The sequence below is a fragment of the Impatiens glandulifera genome, chromosome 8 (genome assembly GCF_907164915.1).
Source record: "Impatiens glandulifera chromosome 8, dImpGla2.1, whole genome shotgun sequence".
In the NCBI taxonomy this organism is placed as follows: Eukaryota; Viridiplantae; Streptophyta; class Magnoliopsida; order Ericales; family Balsaminaceae; genus Impatiens; species Impatiens glandulifera.
In genome coordinates, this window is record NC_061869.1 from 13,684,724 (window position 1) to 13,707,658 (window position 22,935).

At 31.7% G+C, this 22,935-nt stretch overlaps 2 protein-coding genes and 1 non-coding gene across 3 annotated transcripts; 2 read left to right on the top strand and 1 right to left on the bottom strand.

Annotated features, from left to right (window-relative positions):
- The first annotated feature begins 6,922 nt into the window (after positions 1–6,922).
- Positions 6,923–10,837, top strand: LOC124913030 ((R)-mandelonitrile lyase-like). Its single transcript, XM_047453656.1, is given in 16 exon segments — positions 6,923–7,092; positions 7,191–7,242; positions 8,807–8,885; positions 8,888–8,935; positions 8,938–9,115; positions 9,117–9,258; positions 9,260–9,319; positions 9,321–9,756; positions 9,759–9,949; positions 9,951–9,995; positions 9,997–10,020; positions 10,022–10,057; positions 10,059–10,125; positions 10,128–10,214; positions 10,217–10,316; positions 10,416–10,837. Coding segments are annotated over 16 exon segments (1,857 nt in total). The 3' UTR covers positions 10,558–10,837.
- On the bottom strand, positions 10,686–13,637 carry LOC124912403 (mitochondrial substrate carrier family protein B-like). The gene is given in 8 exon segments (XM_047453017.1): positions 10,686–11,168; positions 11,170–11,249; positions 12,063–12,130; positions 12,210–12,280; positions 12,345–12,446; positions 12,537–12,686; positions 12,777–12,953; positions 13,252–13,637. Coding segments are annotated over 8 exon segments (1,035 nt in total). The 5' UTR covers positions 13,477–13,637; the 3' UTR covers positions 10,686–11,006.
- A 3,132-nt stretch (positions 13,638–16,769) lies between these two features.
- On the top strand, positions 16,770–16,849 carry TRNAL-UAG. The gene has a single exon. It is a non-coding gene; the product is annotated as a tRNA-Leu (tRNA).
- Positions 16,850–22,935: the final 6,086 nt, after the last annotated feature.

Genomic DNA, 22,935 nt, shown 5'->3' on the forward strand with positions numbered 1-22,935 from the left:
ATACTTAGAAACTAAAACACTACTTTAAAAATGGAAAATAAATTAGTGAAGAAGGCCATTACCCCGGAGAATTGGGGAAAATATTTAGGTATTTTTGAGCCAAAACCGACCAAATTTCCTATTTCTTTCAGCTTTGGCTTAATTACCCATAAATTTTATGAGTGTTAGGAAGGGGTCAATACCGAAAGAATTGAGAATTGTTTTCGGCATTTCCCTTAAATACCGAAAGATTTAATTCAAAACTCTTGATATTTCATCCTACAAATTTAATAATTAATTATATTTAAGCCTGATTATATTTAATCCTTAAGAAACTAAACACAGTCCTATACTTAAAAATTAAATACAACCCCTACACATCTAAAGACAAACCATACACACACATCCTAATTATAATCAAACACAACCCTTTTTACATTTTTTTCTTCCCAAAAAAAAAACCTTTATACATTCTTGTATAATAAAACACAAACATATATACTTGTAAAATAATTCACAATCCTATATTTGGAAATTGAAACACAATTCATATGCTTAGAAAATTAAACAAGATCCATATACTTAGAAACTAAAATACCACTTAGAAAAGGGAAAGTAAATTTGTGAAGAAGGCCATTACCGAGAGAATTGGGGAAAATCTTTCGGCATTTTGGGCCAAATTTCTTTCGGCTTTGAGCTTAATTATCCAAAAATTTTCTAAGTGTTGGGAAGGGGCCAATACTGAAATAATTGAGTCATTTTTAGGTATTGCCCTTAAATATCGAAGGATTTAATTCAAAACTTTCGGTATTTCATACTTCAAATTTAATAATTAATCAGATTTAAGCCTATACTTAAAAATTACACACAACCCCTATACATTCAAACACAAATCATACACACACATCCTAATTGTAAAAAAACACAAACCTTAATTTATTCATTCTTTATACTTAGAAACTAAAACACATCCCTATATACTTGGAAATTGACACACAATTCATATGCCTTAGATATTAAGCAAGATCCATATATACTTAGAAACTAAAACATCACTTAGGAAGGGGAAAGAAATTAGTGAAGAAGGCTAAAATTGACATATTTAGTCTAAATATATCGAGAATTTCCCCTCTAGAAAAACACCAACACTTAGAAATTTTTTTTATTTTTTTAAAAGGAGCTCTAGGTGTGGCTATACAACTCACTGTTAATATTAGAACAGCGGATGGGATGAAATATTATGATCTAGAATCATGTAATGAATTGCTATAATAATTATGTGGTGCATTGATTAATCTTAGTAAGTGTAGCTAGGCTAAGGAATAGGAATTAGATCCATTGAATTCCATATTTAAGCTATTTCAGTAATGATATGAAGCTGTAATCAATGAAGTATAAGTATAGACTTGTTGGGTCAGCTCATTTGGCAGTTGGGCCCTGACAAATTAATAAAGCCCCATTAGAGCATATTTAATTAAAGAAAAAAAAAACAGCAGTTGATTAGTTTTTCTCTCCCTCTTCCTCTATTGAAGCAGCAATTCCTCCATTTAAGAGCAGCAAGTTCTTCTAATTTCTTTTATCCCTTCTCCATTTGGTTCGCCATCTTTAGTGATGATGATAATGTATGTGAATGACAAGTTAGGATGAGGTTAATTGATACTTTTTATTATATTGTCTCTAGGCTTGTATTGACAACATTGTATACACATTGTTATAGTGGATGATTTAAGTGGCCGAAGTGTACCCGTGGTTTTACCTAATTTGGGTTTTCCATGTAAAATCTTGGTGTCTTGCTCTCTGTTCTTTGATTGTTTGATTGTTTGATGCTCAATTGAAGTGGCTGCCTATTTGATTATATAAAAGGGAGAAAAAGAATTGTTAGGCCTTTGTTGTAGTTTGTCTATTTCTGGATTGCTAAATAGGTGTTATTATTTGATTTTCTCCAACAAGACTGGTATAGATAGTTAGAACTGACAAATTGGTTGATATTACAACAGCGGATGGACTGAATATTATGATCTAGAGGAAGGAAAAGGTCATATTGCTGAGAATGGATTATATGTTGAGGTTTGAGCATATATCATCACAAAAATGATAAGGTTTTCTTCTTGAATTGGTTCTAAATTCACTTTTCCAATTTCTTTAGGTTTCTTTCGACTGTGTTTATAGAGGATTACAGTAATTTCAACCTGAGAAATCCAAACTTTTGGCTGGAAACCCAAACACTAGTTTAAAAAAAAGGATCATTACCGAGAGTAAAAATTGTCGGTATTGACCATATATCTGTCGGTATAACTCAAATGTCAAAGATTAAAAAACTGTCAGCATTCGACAGTATAGCGACTTTCGGTAAATCTTTTTAGTTTTCCCAAGAGATTTATAAATCTCTCGGTATTTCCCCATAGGAAATAATGAAGGTTTTGAAAATCTCTCGTATTTCCCCAAGAAAAAATACCAAAGGTTATTCAAAAATCTTTCGGTATTGCCCCCAAGAGAAAATACCGAAGGTTAATTCAAAATTTTCTCGGTATTTTCCCCAAGAGGAAATATAGAAGGATTTTAGATTATCTCCTCGGTATTTCCCCCCAAGAGAAAATACCGAAGGTTATCGAAATCGCTCGGTATTACCCCAAGAGAAAATACCGAAAGTTATTTTATTATCTCTCGGTATTTCTCTCGGTGTGAAATATCGAGAGATGATTTATTATCTCTCGGTATTGTCATTGAAAATTACTCAAATAGGTCGGTCCATTTTTTACGCAACCAAACCCTGTTATTAGTCAAACCAAAAAATATACATACCATTCATAAACAAAAATATCATTATATTTCTAAAATTCTAAACCACCAAAACGTTTACAAATGTTTCAAAAAAGAAATACAATATACTAACTAGGGGTGGAAACATTGTCATTATGTATGCAATTTTTTGTTTAAATTTCTCCATTTGTGTATCCCTTTCCCGCATTCCTACAGTCCCGGAAATGTACACTCAATAAAATCTTCATCCTCATTCTCATTTGTTCCACATGTGGGCTAGCACTAGTTAATGGTCCACAACATACATTGTGTCATTGGAAGAGTCTCCTCGGATCGTAAAGGTCATCTGCTTGTGCGAGAAGGTTTTGTAATTACTTTTTTAGTTTCTTTGGAGTTGCCGTAAACTCATTCCAATTATCCCCGCGACCACGATTCATCCTGTACACACATACCATAAGTATACCCTAATCAATCAAGTATAATACTCTAATTAATCAGGTCAACATACCACTAATACCCTAATTATACTCACAAATCAAACATATCTTCAAATTAAATAAAACCTTAAATCATCATTAATGAAGCATCAGATTCAAAATCAAAAGCAAACCCTAATTAATCAATCATAGTGAAAATCTAGCATAAATTCTAACAAAATATAACATAAAATATAACAAAATCTAACTTAAATCTACATAAATCTAACAATAATATAACTAAACTAACCTTGAAAACAGCGACAGTGGAGAGGAGAGAAACGAAGGGCAGGAAGCATCAGCGCGAGGAGCTCAAAGTGGCGGCAGCGAAAAGAGATCGTGTCGGTCGTCGTCAGCGGCGAGAGGAGAATCGGCGGTAGTGCATCAGCGGTCGTCAATCTCCTGTATAGAACTCGGGAGAATATAGGGAGGGCGCATCGGGTAATCGGGGAAGAAAGGGTTTGAATCTAAATTATAAAGTTGTTTTATCGAGAGATATACAAATCTCTCGCTATTGACCTTAATTGATACCGAGAGATCTATAAATCTCTCCATATTGACCTGTTTTAGAATGAGATCAATACCGAGAGATTTATATAATTTTCTTCCCTAGTAGACCTCATCGAACACTTAAATTATTTTCGTGTTTTTTGGATGAGGTCAATACCAAGAGATTTATATAAATCTCTTCATATTGACCTCTTTAAACACTTATAATTATTTTCGTATTTTTGGGATGAGGTCATACTGAGAGATTTATATAAAGCTCTCCCTATTGACATCATCTAGTTTTTGTGGGATGGGGGGTCAATACCGAGATATTTATAATAAATCTCTCCCTATTGACCTCATCCACACTTAAAATTATTTTTGTGCTTTTTGGATGAGTCAATACCAAGAGATTTATATAAATATCGTCCCTATTGACCTCTTCTAGCACTTAGAATTATTTTCGTGTTTTTTGGATGAGGTCAATACCGAGAGATTTATATAAATCTCTACCTATTTATATCATCTAAGTTTTTTAGGGATGAGGTCAATACTGAGAGATTTATATAAATATCTCCCTATTGACCTCATCCAACTCTTATAAATTAGTTTCTATTTTGGGATGAGGTTAGTACCGAGAGATTTATATAAATCTCTCCCTATTGATCTCATCCAACACTTATAATTATTTTCGTATTTTGGGATGAGGTTAATACCGAGAGATTTATATAAATCTCTCTCTACTAACATCATTCGACACTTAGAATTATTTTGTGTTATGGGATAGGGTCAATACCGAGAGATTTATATAAATATCTCTCTATTGACCTCAAGCAACACTTAAATTTTTACGTGTTTTTTAGATGAGGTACAAATACCGAGAGATTTATATAATCTCTCCCTATTGACCTCTTTTAACACTTAGAATTATTTTCGTGTTTTGGGATTGAGACCGAGAGATTTATCTAAATCTCTCCATATTGAACCTCATCTAACATTTTTTCTTGATGTTTAGGATGATGTTAATACCGAGAGATTTATATATATATATATATTTTAAAACCCATAAAATCATAGAAAATATATGATTTTAAGACTACTCTTTTCTTATGTAAGACTACTCTTTTTATGTATGTAAGACTACTCTTTTTTTAATTAGAGTGTTTTGTTTTAAGAAAATAGTATGTTTAGAATTTTTTTAAATCGTCAATATTAGTTAGACGGGCTTAAACCCTAGGAACTTAGGATTAACTATCCACGATTAACGATAGGGTTTGAAAAAGAAATTATTTTATTTATTAATAGCATACTCTTTAAATATTTTTATCAAGAATAATTAATACATCCTCAAAATTATCAACAATTATTATTTTTTCTCTCTAAATTTTTTAAATAACCCCAATCACGAAAAGCTCAACAATAATTGTATTTGTCAGTACATCTTATCGATAAATATCTTAACAATTAAGGAGAATCTTTGAATGCAAGAAATGTATCCTTATAAGATAAAATTTAACCTTCGCGAAAAATTTGAAGAGATCAAGATGGTATATCCTCGAGTTCAAAACTGATGGCCACTACAAGCCCCTGAAAAGTGGATGAATCAGAAATTCTTAAACTACACGTTTTGTGGGAGAAAGAAGTGTGTCAAACCGAAAATGGCCATTAATTGGTTATTCTTATTCTTGGATGAATTCTTAGGATGGTGTACTATCAAACAACTTAGGTATTTCTGCAAGCACACTATGAATATGTACACATATAAATTGAAAGACCAGTTAATTTACAATGTGTATATGGGGCTATGCCATCAATTAGAGCCTCACGGTCAATTAGATTGGTTATTTTCTGGTGAATAAACCTTATTCATGATTATTATAATTTTGATTTTCAAATAATAGTTAGCGTTCAAGTTGTATAAAATAGGGATAATATTCTACACAAGGAGGTGTACATTTTATTGACCATATTATTGAGTTCTTACTAAATTTGTTGTTTATCTAACAATTTGTTAATTAATTGAGGTTGATAAATAAAGGCCCCCTTTACTTTAATTAAATCATTTTTATACTAACTAATATCTATTTGAATAATAAATTTGAACTAGCATTGAAATTTATTATTTCTCTTTGAACCAAACAAGATTGGATCCAATCTAGAGAAATTTTTTATCCTTCTTGTCTATAAAGCAAAAAATAATATCTTCATTTTTTATCTTCCACTTCAATTTCTTTATTACAACAGAGAAAGAAAATAAATTAAAATAATAATAATTTATTTGTGTAATATAAATAAATAATTAAGTAAATGTGTATATGCTTAGTGTATTGGTAAGCACGATTGGTGCATAAAATCCTATAAGTAGCTATAGTTGTTTTATGGTTAATCCAATATATATATAATAATGTATAAATACTTAATTATCATATCTATTTATAATTTTAAATTCTGATTTCATCTCTAAATTTTATAATAATAATAATAATGTTTAAAAAAAAGAGTAACATAATTTGAATAATAAACTAGGTTAGTTTGAGAAAGAATCGATCAACTATATAAGTTAATTTGAGAAATTAAAATTTAAATTAATATTATTTTGAAAAAACCTCCCGAAAACAAAATGCAGTAAGACCCAAAAATAATGTAAGGAAAAGGCCTCTCTAAATTGAACAATTATATTTGATAAGTGTAGTTTCGAATTTACTGTGAATATAATATTATCGACATAAGAAAAAGTAAGTATGCAGTAATTTCAACATACCCATGTATGAATAGAGATGAGTTGGACTGAGACCAAACAACTCAAAGAGAGAGGAGAGATTGTCTTAATGTGGACCGTCAAGATATCTTGTTGAAGAATAGCAAATGAGCAAAAACGTCCGAATAAATAAAACTACGCGATTGCACCATATAACTTCTTAATAGTGAAAATGAGGCTTCGGTAACGAAGTTTAGTAATAGCTCTATAGCGTCCTTACTGATAATTTTTATCAGTAGCGGTTTAACATATTCGTTACTGTTAATAAGATATCAGTAACGGCTATATAAAATCGTTACTAATATAAATCTTCAGTAATGGGCGAGTCGTCGGTATGGGCTCCGGTGTGACACTTACATCTTTTAGAGCAGATGCTTGTGGGGGTTCTTCTAGCACTCTGCATAGTGACACGCAACAGATCCGTGAGTAAAACCGAGCTTTACAAGAGGAGATGCGAAAAATGCGAGAGGAGCGTGAAGCTGAAAGACTCCAATCACGAAGAGAACGCGAGAAAGCACTAATGAAGCGTGAAGAAACACAAAGGGAGAGACAACGATCAATACAAGAGCGTGATCAAATGCGGAATGATATGATCGAGACGAGGGAGCAGATGGCCTTCTTATTATCCCTGTATCCTAGTAACTCTCGCCCTCCACGTCCCCTTGCCCCTCCCACAAGAGATGATTGAGTGATATTTAGATTATGGTTTTTTGGATTCTGGTTTATAGTTTAGGGTTTATTGGATTGATGATTGATGATTTTGGTTTTAGATTGATGATGGTGTTTTTTTGGATTGATGATTGTGTTTTTGGATTATATTAATGGTTTTGGAAAATTTGATAATTATTATTAGTTATAGAGGTACAAATATAAATATTCAAAAAAATGATTATATTTTTTAGTACGTATTAAGTTTGAAGACCCGTTACTAATATGATATCAGTAATGATATTAAGCATAAGAAAACTGTTACTATTATATATCAGTAACGGTATTAAACATAAAAAAATCGTTATTATATTAACATATCAGTAACGGTATTAAGAATAGAATAACAGTTACTAATTCTATTATCAGTAACGGTATTAAGCATAAGAAACCCGTACTAATATGTATCAGTTTTACCTTTGGTAAAAACCCTTACTAATGTTATACCAGTAACGGTTGTTTAGGTCGTTACTAATATGAATTTCAGTAACGATTTTCAAAACCCGTTACTGATAATAGAATAATATCAGTAACGCTCGTTTCTTAACGAATGGTAACGGCAATAAATGTCGTTATAGATTTATCAGTAACGATTTTAGGGTCTTTCAGTGACGGCTTTCCCCCTACTAATACTCATTTTTATTAGTGTCTTCTATGAATATCTAGTGTAAGGGATCTTTCTTGACTATTTGATCGTAGGTACCCGACTAAGGTCTAAACACCCTAACCTAGTTGGAGCTATGAAGATTACCACCCTTACGTGAGAGAAATGGCAACTTTCTTGATTCACTAAGCTCGTATTCTCATCCACCTCAAGATCTCGTCAAGTTGGCTTCTGATCAACCACTTAAGTTTGGAAGCATGTGGTTGTTGTGCAGCCCTTTGTTATCCATCCTCGCAGCGGTAGAATTTACTTGAATCGACCCGAACCTTTCATAATACACTTTTGATATCAAGTTAGCTTATAAACCAATTTTGTATTATCAAAATAAAAATAATTATTTTTAATAATAAGATTAATTTAAGCATAACATGCATTGGGATAACATTATAAGTTTTGTATACTTTATTCAAAATGGGGATCACATGAAAAATGCAAATCAAGAGTGAGCCCTTGTTTGTGAAGCTAGAAGTGGATTTGCTTATATAGGCCTTACAAAACTTAGGGATAATAAGAAATCCAAATTCCCACCACCTCCACTAAAAAACAAATTTATAATATATTTATTTTACTTTTATTTTTAAGATGGTTTACAGGTTCGATTTCATCTTAAAGCGTTTTGAGTTTAAAAAACGGGACCATGGGTTTTTATACTAGTTCTCCTTTAATTTCCCAACAAAAACAAATGAGTTTAAAACTCAAACAAGGCATTAAGAGGAGGGGGCGCGTAAACTTCCATTGCATCTCCCTCCCGTTTCTAGTAATTATAACTGAAGAACTGAAGAAAGCTAACCCACTTGGTTAGTAATGGCGAAACCCTATTTCTCTTCTCTGGTTTCTTTCCTCATGATTCCTCCTCCATTTTACTACTCTGCACCTCACAGTTGGAATTAGAACAAGAGTAATATTAACAAACTTATCTTTCATTCTTCTCTGCAATTCATTTAACCTAATATCTTGAATTCAATTTTACAGGTTCTTCAAATGATCTACCATTCCTCCTCACGCCACGAAATCCCAGCAGAAGAATACTACGATTACATCATCGTCGGAGGCGTACCGCCGGCTGTCCACTGGCAGCTACATTATCGGAACAATTCAAGGTTCTTTACTAGAACGAGGTGGAGTTCCTTACGGAAGACCCAATTTAATGAACCAAGAAGGGTTCTTAATGACCTTAATCGACGTCGATTCTCCATCTTCTCCAGCACAGGCCTTCATTTCAGAAGACGGAGTAGCTAACGTACGTGGACGTGTTCTTGGTGGAAGTAGCGCCATTAACGCCGTTTCTACAGCCGGCAGACCAAGAATTCTTTAAGAAATCCGGTATCAATTGGGATTTCGGTATGGTTAATCAATCGTATGAATGGGTTGAGAATGAAATCGTTTTCCGACCTGAATTGAAAAACTGGCAATCTGCGATTAGAGGATTCATTACTTGAAGCTGGTTTTCACCCATATAATGGATTCAACTTAAATCATGTAATTTGGCACTAAGATTGGTGGTACTACTTTCGACACCGATGGGCGTCGCCATAGTGCTGCTGATCTCCTTTCTTACTCAAATAGTTCAAATATCAAGGTTGCTATACATGCAAACGTGGAAAGAATCATAATCTCATCTTCATCCAACACTTCTTGGTTGGACCCAATTGCCACAGGAGTTATCTACAGAGACGAAAAAGGCGGTTACCATCGCGCGATGACTGCGGAAAACGGAGAAGTCATCCTCTCCGCCGGTGCTCTTGGCACCCCACAATTACTTCTCTTGAGTGGAATCGGACCGAGAGCTTACCTTTCTTCATTAGGGATTCCGGTGAATGTACATCACCATACGTTGGGAGAATACATGTATGACAACCCACGAAATGGAATCTCAATTGTATCTCCATTTCCTTTAGAACATTCGTTAATCCAGGTGGTTGGAATACAGATTGCGGCGCGTATCTAGAAGCAGCATCGAATACAATTCCATTTTCATCCCCTGCTAATTCCATAATGAGATCACATTTACCTCTTTATTTCACAATAGCAACTCTAATGGAAAAGATAATTGGACCATCTTCAATTGGGTCATTACGATTAGCATCGGCTAATGTTAGAACAAACCCAGTCGTTCCGATTCAATTACTTCAGCGATCCAAGTGATCTGGCTAGATGTATAAAACGGGACGAGAAAGATTGGTGAGGGTGCTTCAGAGCAGGGCAATGGAGTATTTCCAAGTTTGAAGTTCGTTATGGGCAGAGAGAATTTCGGTATGTAGGTTCTTCTTTGCCGGATGATTTGTTTGATGAGTGGAAATGGGGGAATTCTGTAGAAGAACTGTGAATACGATATGGCATTATCATGGAGGTTGTGTGGTGGGGAAAGTGGTCGATGTGGATTGAAGGTGGTCGGGGTTAAGTCTTTAAGAGTGGTCGATGGTTCTACTTTTACGGTTTCGCCAGGGACTAACCCTCAGGCAACGCTCATGATGATGGGTCGGTAAGTATTTGTTCTACAAAATCTTCATTTTTAAGGGCATACAATAGTGCATAATGTTTGAAACTAATCAAAATCACTGTGTTCTTTGGTTTTGATCAGGTATGTTGGACTGAACATTATGAAGGACAGACAACATAGTAAGTGTGACCTGTTTGTTGATTATCCTATCCAATCCAATCAACATTCATCTCAGATTCTATATTTGAGATTTTCTCTGTTTTTAGTTGTAGTTTTTCTGTGATATTTGAACATTTGATTTGTTGTTGTAAATGGCTATATAGAGATAAAGGGTTGTTAAAAGTTGATTGAGTTGAAATGAGGGTCATGATATGGTGTCTGTTCAATAAAAAAACAAATTTACTCATAATATGAAAAGAGTTGTTACTATTTAATTAATGGATTACTCTGGTTGTCAAAAATAAAACTCATGTTAAACTTACAAGAAATAAAGCCTTAATGATGTATTTTAATAACTGCTAACAGGGGTTTGTAGTATACTATTATAACCTATACATAACAAAGTAACTCCCACGAAGAAACAATGCACGTCTGGGGGTTTTCCGTGTCCAATAACTTGAACAAATCCTACTCACTAGTAAATTTTGGTTTCCAACCGTAACAATGAGCTGCTACAAAACTGATACACGAGAGACACAGGGCCAAAAGAATCATGGGAGAAGGGTACTACCGTCAAGGTGCGACATTTTCAGTTGACAGAAGCTTCTTCAGAGTTTCATAAGTCATGAAAGCGATTCCCACACCAGGAACAACCTTATAGTATTCGGGAAGAATTCCTCTGTAAAATCCACGCATGCCTTCACCACGGAATATATGGGCAAAGTGTCCATATAAAATTTGTATTGTAGATTCGAGCTTGACCACCAGCCCCTTCCAACTGCTTTCTTCTTCTCACAAGGTCTATTGGGAATGTTGCTGCAATCACAATATTAAGAAATAAATAAATAGAGAAGGAAAAATGAGAGTGGGAGCTCCTAAGATCATATATTCTAAAGATTTCCATTGGATTAAATGGGTTTAGCTATTTGCAAAAAAAATAGTTAATAAAATTTGTTAGCTAAATAGCTATGTTTGATGTGGGTTAATTGATTATTAAAAGGTTAAGGAATTAAAATCATGTTTGATAAAAAAGCAGCTTAGTTCAGATTATTTGGTTTAAATTACAAAAATGCCTATCTTTATATAAAATCTAAATTTTATAATTTGAGGGTATTTTGGTATTTTAGTTTGTGAATGAAGTGATCTGATGGTTGAAAGGATGTGTCATGTGATAGATGATTATTTTGAAAAAAAATAAAAATAACCCAGGATCAAACAGGCTCCTAAGGCCTTGTCTGATGAAGGGGTTATTTAGATTTAATTCAATAACCTCCAATCCATCATCAACCAATTCATCAATCGACTATACTTAACTTTTTATAACATTTTAAAACATTAAATACAAAAGAAATTTTCATCATTTATAACACAAATAATCCACTTTTTTTTAAATAAAACTACATTGAGTAAGCTCTTAGAGTGTTTCTGAAGGTGAAAGCAACCACTTAAGGACACAATCACAAACATCAAAATGTAAAAAAAAAATGAATGCCATTAAATGATGGAAACAACAATAAAGTCACGTGCTCAATTGGGAGCAGCACTTGAAGTTGAAGATCTAGACCTACGAGGAGTTATTTCTAGCTTATATGTCATTTAATTATAATTTTTTATTCATGGATCACGCACCTGTTGACGATGCAATGCCCGAAAGACTGCCACATGCAAGGCTTACCACAACGGTCGAATCATGAGGCCTAGTTAACGAGAATAAAAAAGGGGGATCAGAAATACCCAAAAAGTTTCTAAGGAAATAAATCATCTTGTAAAGCTCACCTTATAGACTGCCAATAAGATCTCAAGGACTCATACACTGAAAAGCTTATTGCTATACTGGGTCCAACCCCCTGCATGCGACAACTTTTCAGATCGACAGAACTTTAAATAAAAGATTTAAGATCAATTCTTTACCAGTAGAGTTGCTCCAAGCCCTTTGTACAGACCCAAAACTCCTTCTTCTCTACAAATAGTATGAAGTGCATGCCACATGCCCTTATAGTACATTGTATTTCTCTGCACAATTCAAACTCACATAAGATTTAACTACTAGTTGCTTAATAGATATAGGCATATCATGTAATAAATTTAAACATGTTTACTAACCTGAGCAGCTAGTCGAGTTCTGACAAGATCCAATGGATATGTAACAGAGGCAGATGTCATTCCCGACATTCCACCGCCTACAAAGTGCACCAAGGCATCTGTCCCAGCATTTCTCCGATGGTTTTCCGTACAGAGTACAGATTTCAAAAACTAGAAAAGATAAACCATTGGTATGGAAAAATCAGTAAATGGATTTAAATCTCTTTTTCACTTAACTTCTTGAACGGTTATATAACGTACGCTTTTGTAATGCTCGTAAGAATAAAAATTGACTGAAGAGTATGGAAGGCGGTGAACAATTGTAACCAGATTGCCTTTCCAAAATGCTCGAAACCCTTCTTCATTAACTATTCGTAGAGCCTCACGACACATGCTAACATTTCTTACTGATGTTGCATCAGAATGCATACCTTGAACCTGAAAATTGGAAAATTTTGAGCTAGGAGACACAAGGGTAGCTTGTATTTAAGCAAATGAACATCCAATACAATATATATGTAGTTTCTTTTTCATCAGCAAATATAAAAGTTTCAATTTTTTCAGAAAGATATGCATCTCATGGAAATATCTACAGCAATGAACGGATTTCATTTCAAAATCCCAAATATTCAATTCCTAAGGTCCAATCTCAGGTGAATTAAAAGTAGTGAATACGCATAATTAGACAGATAAACTGAGCTAATAAAGAAGTAATCCTAGTTATTAAAACATTAACCTGAAAGAGAATAGTGAGACGAGATAAAGGGGCAGTGCAGGTCTTGCTAAACGCGCCAGCAATGCCTCCAGACAGAAGCTGAGGCACGGTCCCTATATGCGATTGCGGCTGAACAGTGGAAGGCTGCTGGACGGACCGAAGATGTTGCTGTGTCTGCAATAACTTTCTGGCATTTCCATCCACCACAACAGCTCCATGGCTGGAGACACCAACACGTGCTTCCATTGTGAAGCAGGATCTAAACTTGTCTCTCGTTCTGCCCCGTGTATGATCTGTTCAGACGACAAGAACGAATGTAAAAAGTCAACCACTGGAAATGGGATTCTGAGGCGGCGTTTCCATTGATCGCGGGAGTGAAAGCAAAACCCTAGTGTAAAACCCTACAGGGAAAGGCTTTTGAAGTTGGGAATGTATTGTATATATTATTTCATTGAGAAGGGAGTTTATTAATTTCTTATTAATAATTAAATTATATTTTAAAATCAATATTAAATAAAGAATTTAAAGAGGAAGGATGAAGTGCATTAATTTAGTTATGAATTGTATTGGTATTGATATAAGCATCTTAATTGGAGTTTGAGAGAAAAAAATAAAATTCATCTTATCGACACGTCAATCTCGACACAATTCATGATATCAAATTCACGGTATCTATAGTTCTTCGTTCATAAATTTTGATAAGATTAATCTTTTTAGATGAATTTTAGTTTTTTATATTAAACATTTTATAATATTTCACTTAAAAAATGATATTATCATCCTAAGTTTATGCGTTCGTGTCCATCAGACGATAAATTCTCTGTTTAAATGGTTGAGTGTATTTGCAGGCTACCTACTTAATTCTTCGTTGTCCCAATATTTTTATTTCATTTGAATAAAGGTGATACATGGTCCTATATTATTATTATTTTTAATAAATGAATCAATTATATATTCAATTGATGGAATGTGTTCTTTTGAATAAATGATTCAATTATATATTATTGAATGTATCATATATTGGATAATGAGTTTTAAATTTTTATAATAATTTTTATAGATAAATTTATTTAATTAATTAAATAAAATTAATTATAAATTATCAATATAATAATTATTTTAAACAGATTTTATTAAAAATTATATTAAATTGATATATTTATAAAAAAAAAATTATTCTAATTTCAATTAATGCATTTTTAGTAAGAATATATCAAAGTCTTAAATTTGGGCTAATTAAATATTATACATTCTAACTTTAATTAATATATTTGAATGGTCATTCTGACTCTAATATCTTGATTAAATGAGAAATTTAACATCAAATAAAATGAAAATAATTTTAAACCAAAAAATAAAAAGTCATTTTCTTAAAATTCTTACTACTTAGGTGATAGTTATCATTGCACAATTACAATGATTAACTATCATGATTTTATATTGTAGATTCGGATTCAATAATGTCTGAAATATTGTCTGAATTTTTTTCATCTTAGACATTAGTTAGTTGAAGGAAATAAATAAGTGACACATTCATTATCTCATATTTAATTTCATTGTACACTATCTTTTAGATTTCAACTAAATTAGATAAGATTTTGTAAGTGGACTAACAAAATATTCAAATGTCTTCCATTGTTTGAAATACATAAATTATAAATAATAATTATTTTCATCTCAGTTAATTTTGTAAGTCACGAGTCTTAATATTAAAATTCTCGAATTCAATTCACATTTAAAAATATTATTAATTGTAATAGAAGGTTGTGAAATAAGTTTGTATTAAGTCTCTGAAATAATAAAAATCCAGCAAATATTTATGTGACTAGAATCAAATAAAATAGTACTCTTAAATAATGCCCCTCTCAAATGTGTTAGCCGTCTTTACACCAAAGTTACTTACGATTTTTAACAAGATGGCCAAGTGTAGCTTACATTTATTAAAACGCCCAATTATTTAATTAATGGGTTCGAACTTGGAGCGATTTTATCATATGGGCTCGAACTTTAATTTGAGTCATATAGGACTCGAACTATCAAAGTTTTGGCCATTTGAGTCTTTTTACTATCCGTTTATTTAATATGACTTGACATTTTTTTTTACACAAACTATATGATATTTGAATAAAAAGAGAAAAAAATAATAATTCTTCTTTTAATCTCCTCTCTTTTTGTCTCTTCTCTATGTATGCGTTTTCCTCTCAAAATTTCTTCATGTCTTTCATCTTCTTAGTAATTCGTTCAATCAAATTAGATCTACGTGAATCTTCCGTCAAATATCACAACTAACCATTCTAACAACAAAAGTGAGTATTTTTCACTCGTCTCCCATTCTCGATTTAAGGTTTGATTTAGAAATAGTGAAGACAATGCGTATTTTAGGTTTTATACCGACCGATCCGTATTTTAGGCTTTACATAGTTGTTCAAGTAAGAATCATTATGCCTTTTTCAGGCTCGGACGAGATTTTATTCTTATCCCTATTTTAGGGGGAAAAAATATTATTCTAGTGGAACTTATAATATTACAGTTGAAATGGATGTGCTATGTTGAGTGTTGCATTTATTCTATCTTATTTCTTCAACACTTATCTCATATGAATCCCATTGATACTACCAGCAGAAAACAGATTTCTAACGAGGGCATAAACTCTCGGAGAAAGTTAAAATGCTTTCGGTAATTGCTTTCGTCAAGGGCGATAAATGCTCTCGGACGTTGTCGGTGAAGAAAATATAGGTTTCACCGAGATCAGTTGTGGCTCTCAGATATAATTATATTTTTTTACCAAGGGTAGAGCTAATGCTCTCAGAGATAATAAACTTTTATAAAAAAAAATATTATGAAATTTCCATCTGGGTTTCGCCCTCCTTCCCTCGGATCATTTTTCCGTCAATTTCTTCTCGTTCATCGTTACCGACCTCAGATCTCTTCTAGATAGCATTGATATTTAGACTTCATCCCACCATTTTTATTAGACCTAACATCACGTTCGTCCTTCATAGATTTTATGTTATGTTTTGTTTTTTTATTCAATGGTAGATGATGAGAACTAAAGAGATTAACTTTATATATTGTCAATTTTATTATAAGTCATTTTAATTCTTAGATAGTGGCATATTCAGTAGGATTTATTTAAATAAATCTTAAAAATTGATATCATCATTTAATTTATTTGTTAAAATACTAAAATATTTGTTATCTTAACAAAAATAAATTATTTAGTATTATATTTTAATAATTTTATAAAAAATATAACTTTATAAAATTTTCTACCAACCAAATTTAGATTTATTCAATTTGAATGCTTCTAATCTATTGAGTATGGTTAATTATTTTCTTTTTAGTGTGTTTTGTTTTGGAAGCACATTTGTGTTTGTAGATAATTATCATGTAACAATACGATTAAATTTGTTTTTTTAGTACATGATAATATTTGAAGGTACAAATATTAATGATTAATATGTGAATTGAGTGATAAATTATTTGAAATAATCAATTATATTTAATATATTATAATTCTTATATTATTTATAACATGTGACAGTTTGGCCGAGCGGTCTAAGGCGCCAGATTTAGGCTCTGGTCCGAAAGGGCGTGGGTTCAAATCCCACAGCTGTCACTAATATTTTTTATTTCCTTTTTTTCTTTTTCTCAATCAAAAATTAATTCTTTTATGAATGTTTCAAAATAAAATAGTGGAGTAAAAAAAGTTTGTTCATTTTTGTAATAGTCAAATCTACCATGTTCTAATCAATCTGAATTACAAGGAAATCATATCAGATTTAGATGAAAGGGAAATGAGTGAATGAGTTCCAAAATTAAAAATTTCTCATATAAATATATATAGATTAGGTTAAGAAGTATCATTTTAAGAAGGATATAAATATATATAGATTAGGTTAAGAAGTATCATTTTAAGAAGGATATAGATAAATTTAAAAAAATATATAACACATTGACAAATCATTTTTATAGTTGAAGTCATACATATATGAATTACAAGGAAATCATATCAGATTTAGATGAAAGGGAAATGAGTGAATGAGTTCCAAAATTAAAATTTGCTCATATAAATATATATAGATTAGGTTAAGAAGTATCATTTTAAGAAGGATATAGATAAATTAAAAAAAAAAATATAACACATTGACAAATCATTTTTATAGTTGAAGTCATATATATATATATATATATATATATATATATATATATATATATATATATATATATATATATATATATATATATATATATATATATATATATATATATATATATATATATAGGTTTAACAATTTAATCTCTTTTTTTTGCTTGATAGAAATATATATGTTGTGTATTGCAAATGAAAGATAAAAGAAGATGATAATAAAACACAATAGAATTATAGTATTTCAAACTATCAATATAGTCTTGAAATTTTAAGGGAGAACAACATATATTATTGTGGAGAACTAACTTGGTTAATATGTATTTGTTGATTTATGAATATTCTTATACTTTTGGTGACACTATTATTGAACTGGGGAGTCAATGTGTGACAAAATCTTGATTTGAATATTTGAATAGGTTTTATGTCTTTTTCATTATATTAATCCATTATAATGGATTTTAGAGTAATGCATAAGTTCACTTATTTCTTTTCCACAGACTAACATAAATTATTATTTAAATTTAGTTATCCTTATATATATATATATATATATATATATATATATATATATATATATATATATATATATATATATATATATATATATATATATATATATATATATATATATATATATATATATATATATATATATATATTAAAACGATAAATTAATAACTTCGATAAAATTAATAATTTATACAGTCCTAACTTAAGACTAGTACAAAATTGGACCACAATCGATAAAATAATAAAATAATAACTTTTTTGAAATCTCAATGTATATATTGGTCGCGAAATTATAAATTAATAATTACCAAAAGATTCCAAATTTTAAGATTGTCTAGTAAAAAATAATCTATAGTCACTTTAAATTTTCTCATTGCACTTAAGAGTTGGGGCATTGTTTTCTTGTATTGCAACTTTGTTGCACTTAAGAGTTGGGCATTTTTCTTGTATTGCAACAACAAAGTTGTGAAGAGTTGTTGCCGCTTGTAATGCTTCTTTCTGGGTAACCAAATCCAAAGCTATTGAATCATCCTCAACTTCGTTATCGATCGGATTTTAAATGGTATCCATCATTTCTTCAATGCTTTGAACCTCTTTAAATTAATAAATTATTAATTTATCGATATAATAATAACTCGCTAAATTAATAAAATATCTCGGTCCCAACATTATTAATTTATAGAGATTTTGCTGTATTTAATATTTTATTAATATTATAATTTATTATTAAATATATTTTAAATTTAATTATTTATATTTATATATTTAAATTATTATTTTTATATAATATAAAAGAAGTTACGATTTTATTCTAGTTTAGAATGCCTTATATAAAAGTAAAAATTATGAATATAAGGTTATAACGATTTGCCTTTAGTATATGAATTAATACTAATCATTAATTGTTTGTGGTTTATATTATTCGTTAAATTACTATTATTATACAATTACACTTATTTAAGTTAGGTGTTTACGTTTTTTGTAATTGATATATTAATTGTGGTAGTCCTTTTCATTTGTAATAGACTTTCATTTTAATAATTGAATTATATCTCTTCATCTATCATGATCAACATTTTCTTTCATTCCGCACAACAATTGTTATCAGAGCGGGTTAAATCCGATTAGTTTATCAATATTTGTTATATGGTGAGAAGATGTCTACAATGACTTTAAAATTCGTAAAATTCATAGGGTAAAAAAATTTTGGTCTATGAAAGATCAAAATGTGAGCCTTGCATAAACAAGAAGGCGTTTGGGCACCACTGTCGAAGAAAATGTGAAAATTGTTGTAGGTCCTACAAAGGAGTCTATCTCTAGTAAAATCATTGTTGAGCTTGAGACATTGGAAGAGAAGGAACACTCAACGATTTTACTCTATCTATCTAATGAAGTTATTACTAAGGTATTAGATGAAGATACCACAATCGGTCTGTGGTCGAAGTTAGAGCTTGTACATGAAAAAGTCAATAACTAACAAGTTGTTATTAAAGCAACGTATGTTTAGTCTTTGTATGCTTGAAGGTAAGTCTCTTCGTGAACATCACGATAAGTTAAACACTATATTACTTGAATTGAGAAATATAGATGTTAAGATCTAAGATGAAGATGTTGCATTAATTATGTTGATATCTTTACCCAACTGCTTTGAAATTTTTGTTCAATCGTTTGTTGTGGGCAAGACATCGTGACTCTAGAGGAAGTTCGGTCAACACTTCATACTAGAGAACGATGCCACAAGGAGAGCAGTGAAATTTTAGACAGTAAAACATCTGGGTTGATTGTCAGCACAGTCAACTAAAAAGGGTTCGAAAAGTAGAAGAATCAAAAATATAAATCTAAGGGCCGTAGTGTTAAAGAAATCTGCAATTACTATAAAGAATTTAGTCATTGGAAGAACAATTGTGCTAAGATAAAGGACAAACATTCCACGACTTCTATAACACATAAAGACAAAGACACCGACTCTGAGAAGGACATTGCCCTTGTAGCTAACGCTTTTTTACACCCTATTGATGCATGAGTGTTGAATTCAGGATGTTCATATCATATGAGTGCAAAAAAAGAATTGTTTGATATCTATGAAGATTATGATGGTGAAAACATTGTCATGGGAAACAATGGCATATATAAAATTTTGGGTACTGGGACTATCAAGATTCAGACTGATGATGGTAAAATAAGGACCCTAACTAGCGTTTGACATCTTCCTCAACTGAAGCAAAACTTAATTATCTTTAGGCATTTTAGATGCTAAAGGTTTTAAGTTTAGCAATGAAGAAGAAACATTGTGCATCAATAAAGGTTTAAAAGTAATACTGAAAGGTATCAAACAAAATAACTTGTATATACTACAAGCTAAAATGATGTCAGGTTCCACTGCGATCACATCCAAAATTTTGAATCGACATCCTGATATAGCCAAGTTGTGGCATATGCGACTTGGACATATGGGTGAGAGGGGGATGCAAATTTTGTCCAAATAAGATCTTCTATCTGGCCACAAGTTTACCAACCTTGAGTTGTATGAACACTATATTTTCGGGAAAAAAATTGTAAGTTTGGTAAGGGAGTTCACAAAATTAAGGGTACACTATATTATATCAACTCTGATTGTTAGAGTATTTCTCCAGTTAAAGGTATAGGAGGTTATAACTATTTTGTAACATTTAAAGATGATTACTCAAGGATGACTTGGTTGTATCTTCTGAGACATAAAAATGATGTATTTAAGACCTTCAAACATTGGAAGGCACTGGTGGAGAATCAAATTAAAAAGAAGGTTAAGAGGTTGCGAATAGATAATAGACTTTCTTTTCATCTGAGTTTGATGAGTTTCTGTAGGGATATGGGGATTATAAGACATACTGTCCAAAGCAGAATGGTGTAGAAAAAAAGGGTAAATCAAACACTACTAGAGAGAGTTAGAAGCATTCTCTCTAATATTGGATTAGCTAGAAAATACTAGAGCGACGTTGTCTTAACGACTTGTTATCTGATAAATCATGCACCTCATACTAGGATTGATTGCAGAATTTCTTACTAGGTATGGTCTGGTAATGTTGTTGATTATTCTCATTTGAAATTTTTGGGTGCACAACTTACTATCATGTTAGTGAATGAAAACTGAAACTAATGGAAAAACATTGTATCTTCATGGGCTATGAAGATGGAATCAAAAGATATAGAATCTGGTCATCTTTTGAAGGTAAAGTAATCATCAGTAGGGATGTCACATTTAATGATATATTTATACTTAACTTATATGTCAAACCATCAATTTATGATGAAAATGATAGTACCAAGAAACAAATGGAGATTGAGGTGGCTCTAGTTCAAGAGACAACTATCATGACACACGATACTAATAAACCATATGGAGAATTTTATCAATTTGGAGTACCTGAAAGTAAATCTGACATTGCTATGCGACCTAAATGGAAAATTAAAGCTCATAACAAGTTAATTCATTCAATCGAGGGAAGAAATACCTCAAATGGTCCTGGAAGTAGGACACTCAATCCATGTATGAATGATATTGAATAAATGGCATGCACTTCAGGTATAGTTGAAGATGTCATACATAATGATCCATCTTCTTATAATGAAGTTCTTAATGGTGGTGATTCTATGCAATGGATTGCTGCTATGTGTGAGGAAATTGAATCACTTCACAAGAATAATACATGGGAGTTGATTACTTTACCTAAGGGGAGAAGAGTCATTGGATACAACTGAATTTTCAAAAGGAAAGATGGAACCACCAGTGTTGAAGGGACTAGATATAAAGCACGACTAATTGCAAAGGGGTTAGTCAAAAGGAAGGCATGGATTACAACGAGATACTCTCACCTGTAGTCCGACACACTTCTATCAGGGTACTACCAACTATAGTAGCACATCAAGATCTGGAACTCGAGCAACTAGACGTGAAGACGACTTTCTTACATGGTGAGATTGAAGAGGATATATTAGTGAGTCAGCCTGAAGGGTTTTTGTTCCTAAGAATGAAACATATGATTGCAGTCCGAATAAGTATTTGTATGGACTTAAATAGTCTCCTCGATAGTGGTATAAGCGAATTGACAATTTCATGATTGAACATGGTTACAATAGGAGTGCATATGATTTTTGTGTCTATCACAACAAAATCGATGATGGTTCTTTAATTTATTTACTTTTGTATGTAGACGACATGTTAGTCACAACCAAGAAAATGTTAGAGATTCAAAAGTTGAAAGACCTTTTTAGTTTCAAGTTTTATATGAAAGATCTAGGTGGAGCACAAAAAAATTTTGGGCATGAAAATAATAAGAGATCGAGTTCAAAAGAAGCTATTTCTTTCGCAGAAGGGTTATATATTGAAAATGTTGTCTCGTTTTGGGATGAGTATAAAAAAGGCTTTAAATACTCATGGAATTGTTACTGCTCATTTGTCTGCGTTCACACCCTAGTTTGAAGCTAAGAAGTTACACATGTCTCATGTACCGTATTCTAGTTTGGTGGACAGTTTAATGTATGTCATGGTTTGTACTAAATCTGATATTGCATATTTAGTTAGTGTTATTAGCAGGTTTATGTCTCAACCACATAAGGAACACTAGCAAGCGGTAAAGCGAATATTTCGCTATCTGAGAGGCACATCAGATGTTGGTCTCATTTATGGGAGTAACAACTAGTGTCTCGTAACTAGTTATTCAGACTCAGACTATGCTACATTTATCGATGGTAGAAGATTAATGATTGGTTATGTTTACACCCTTGGTGACTATGTGGTTAGATGGAAGGCAACATTACAGTTGGCTATGACGTTGTCCACTACCGAGGCTGAGTATATGACGATAACAGAAGCACCCAATGAGGATATATGGTTGAAAGGATTAATTAGTGACATTGGTATCCATCACGACCTGACAATTGTTTTTTGTGATAGCTTAAGTGTTATTTGTTTGACTAAGGATTAAGTGCATCATGATAGAACCAAACATATTGATGTTCGTTATTATTTTCTTCGTACTGAGAGAATAATCAAGTTAAAGAAG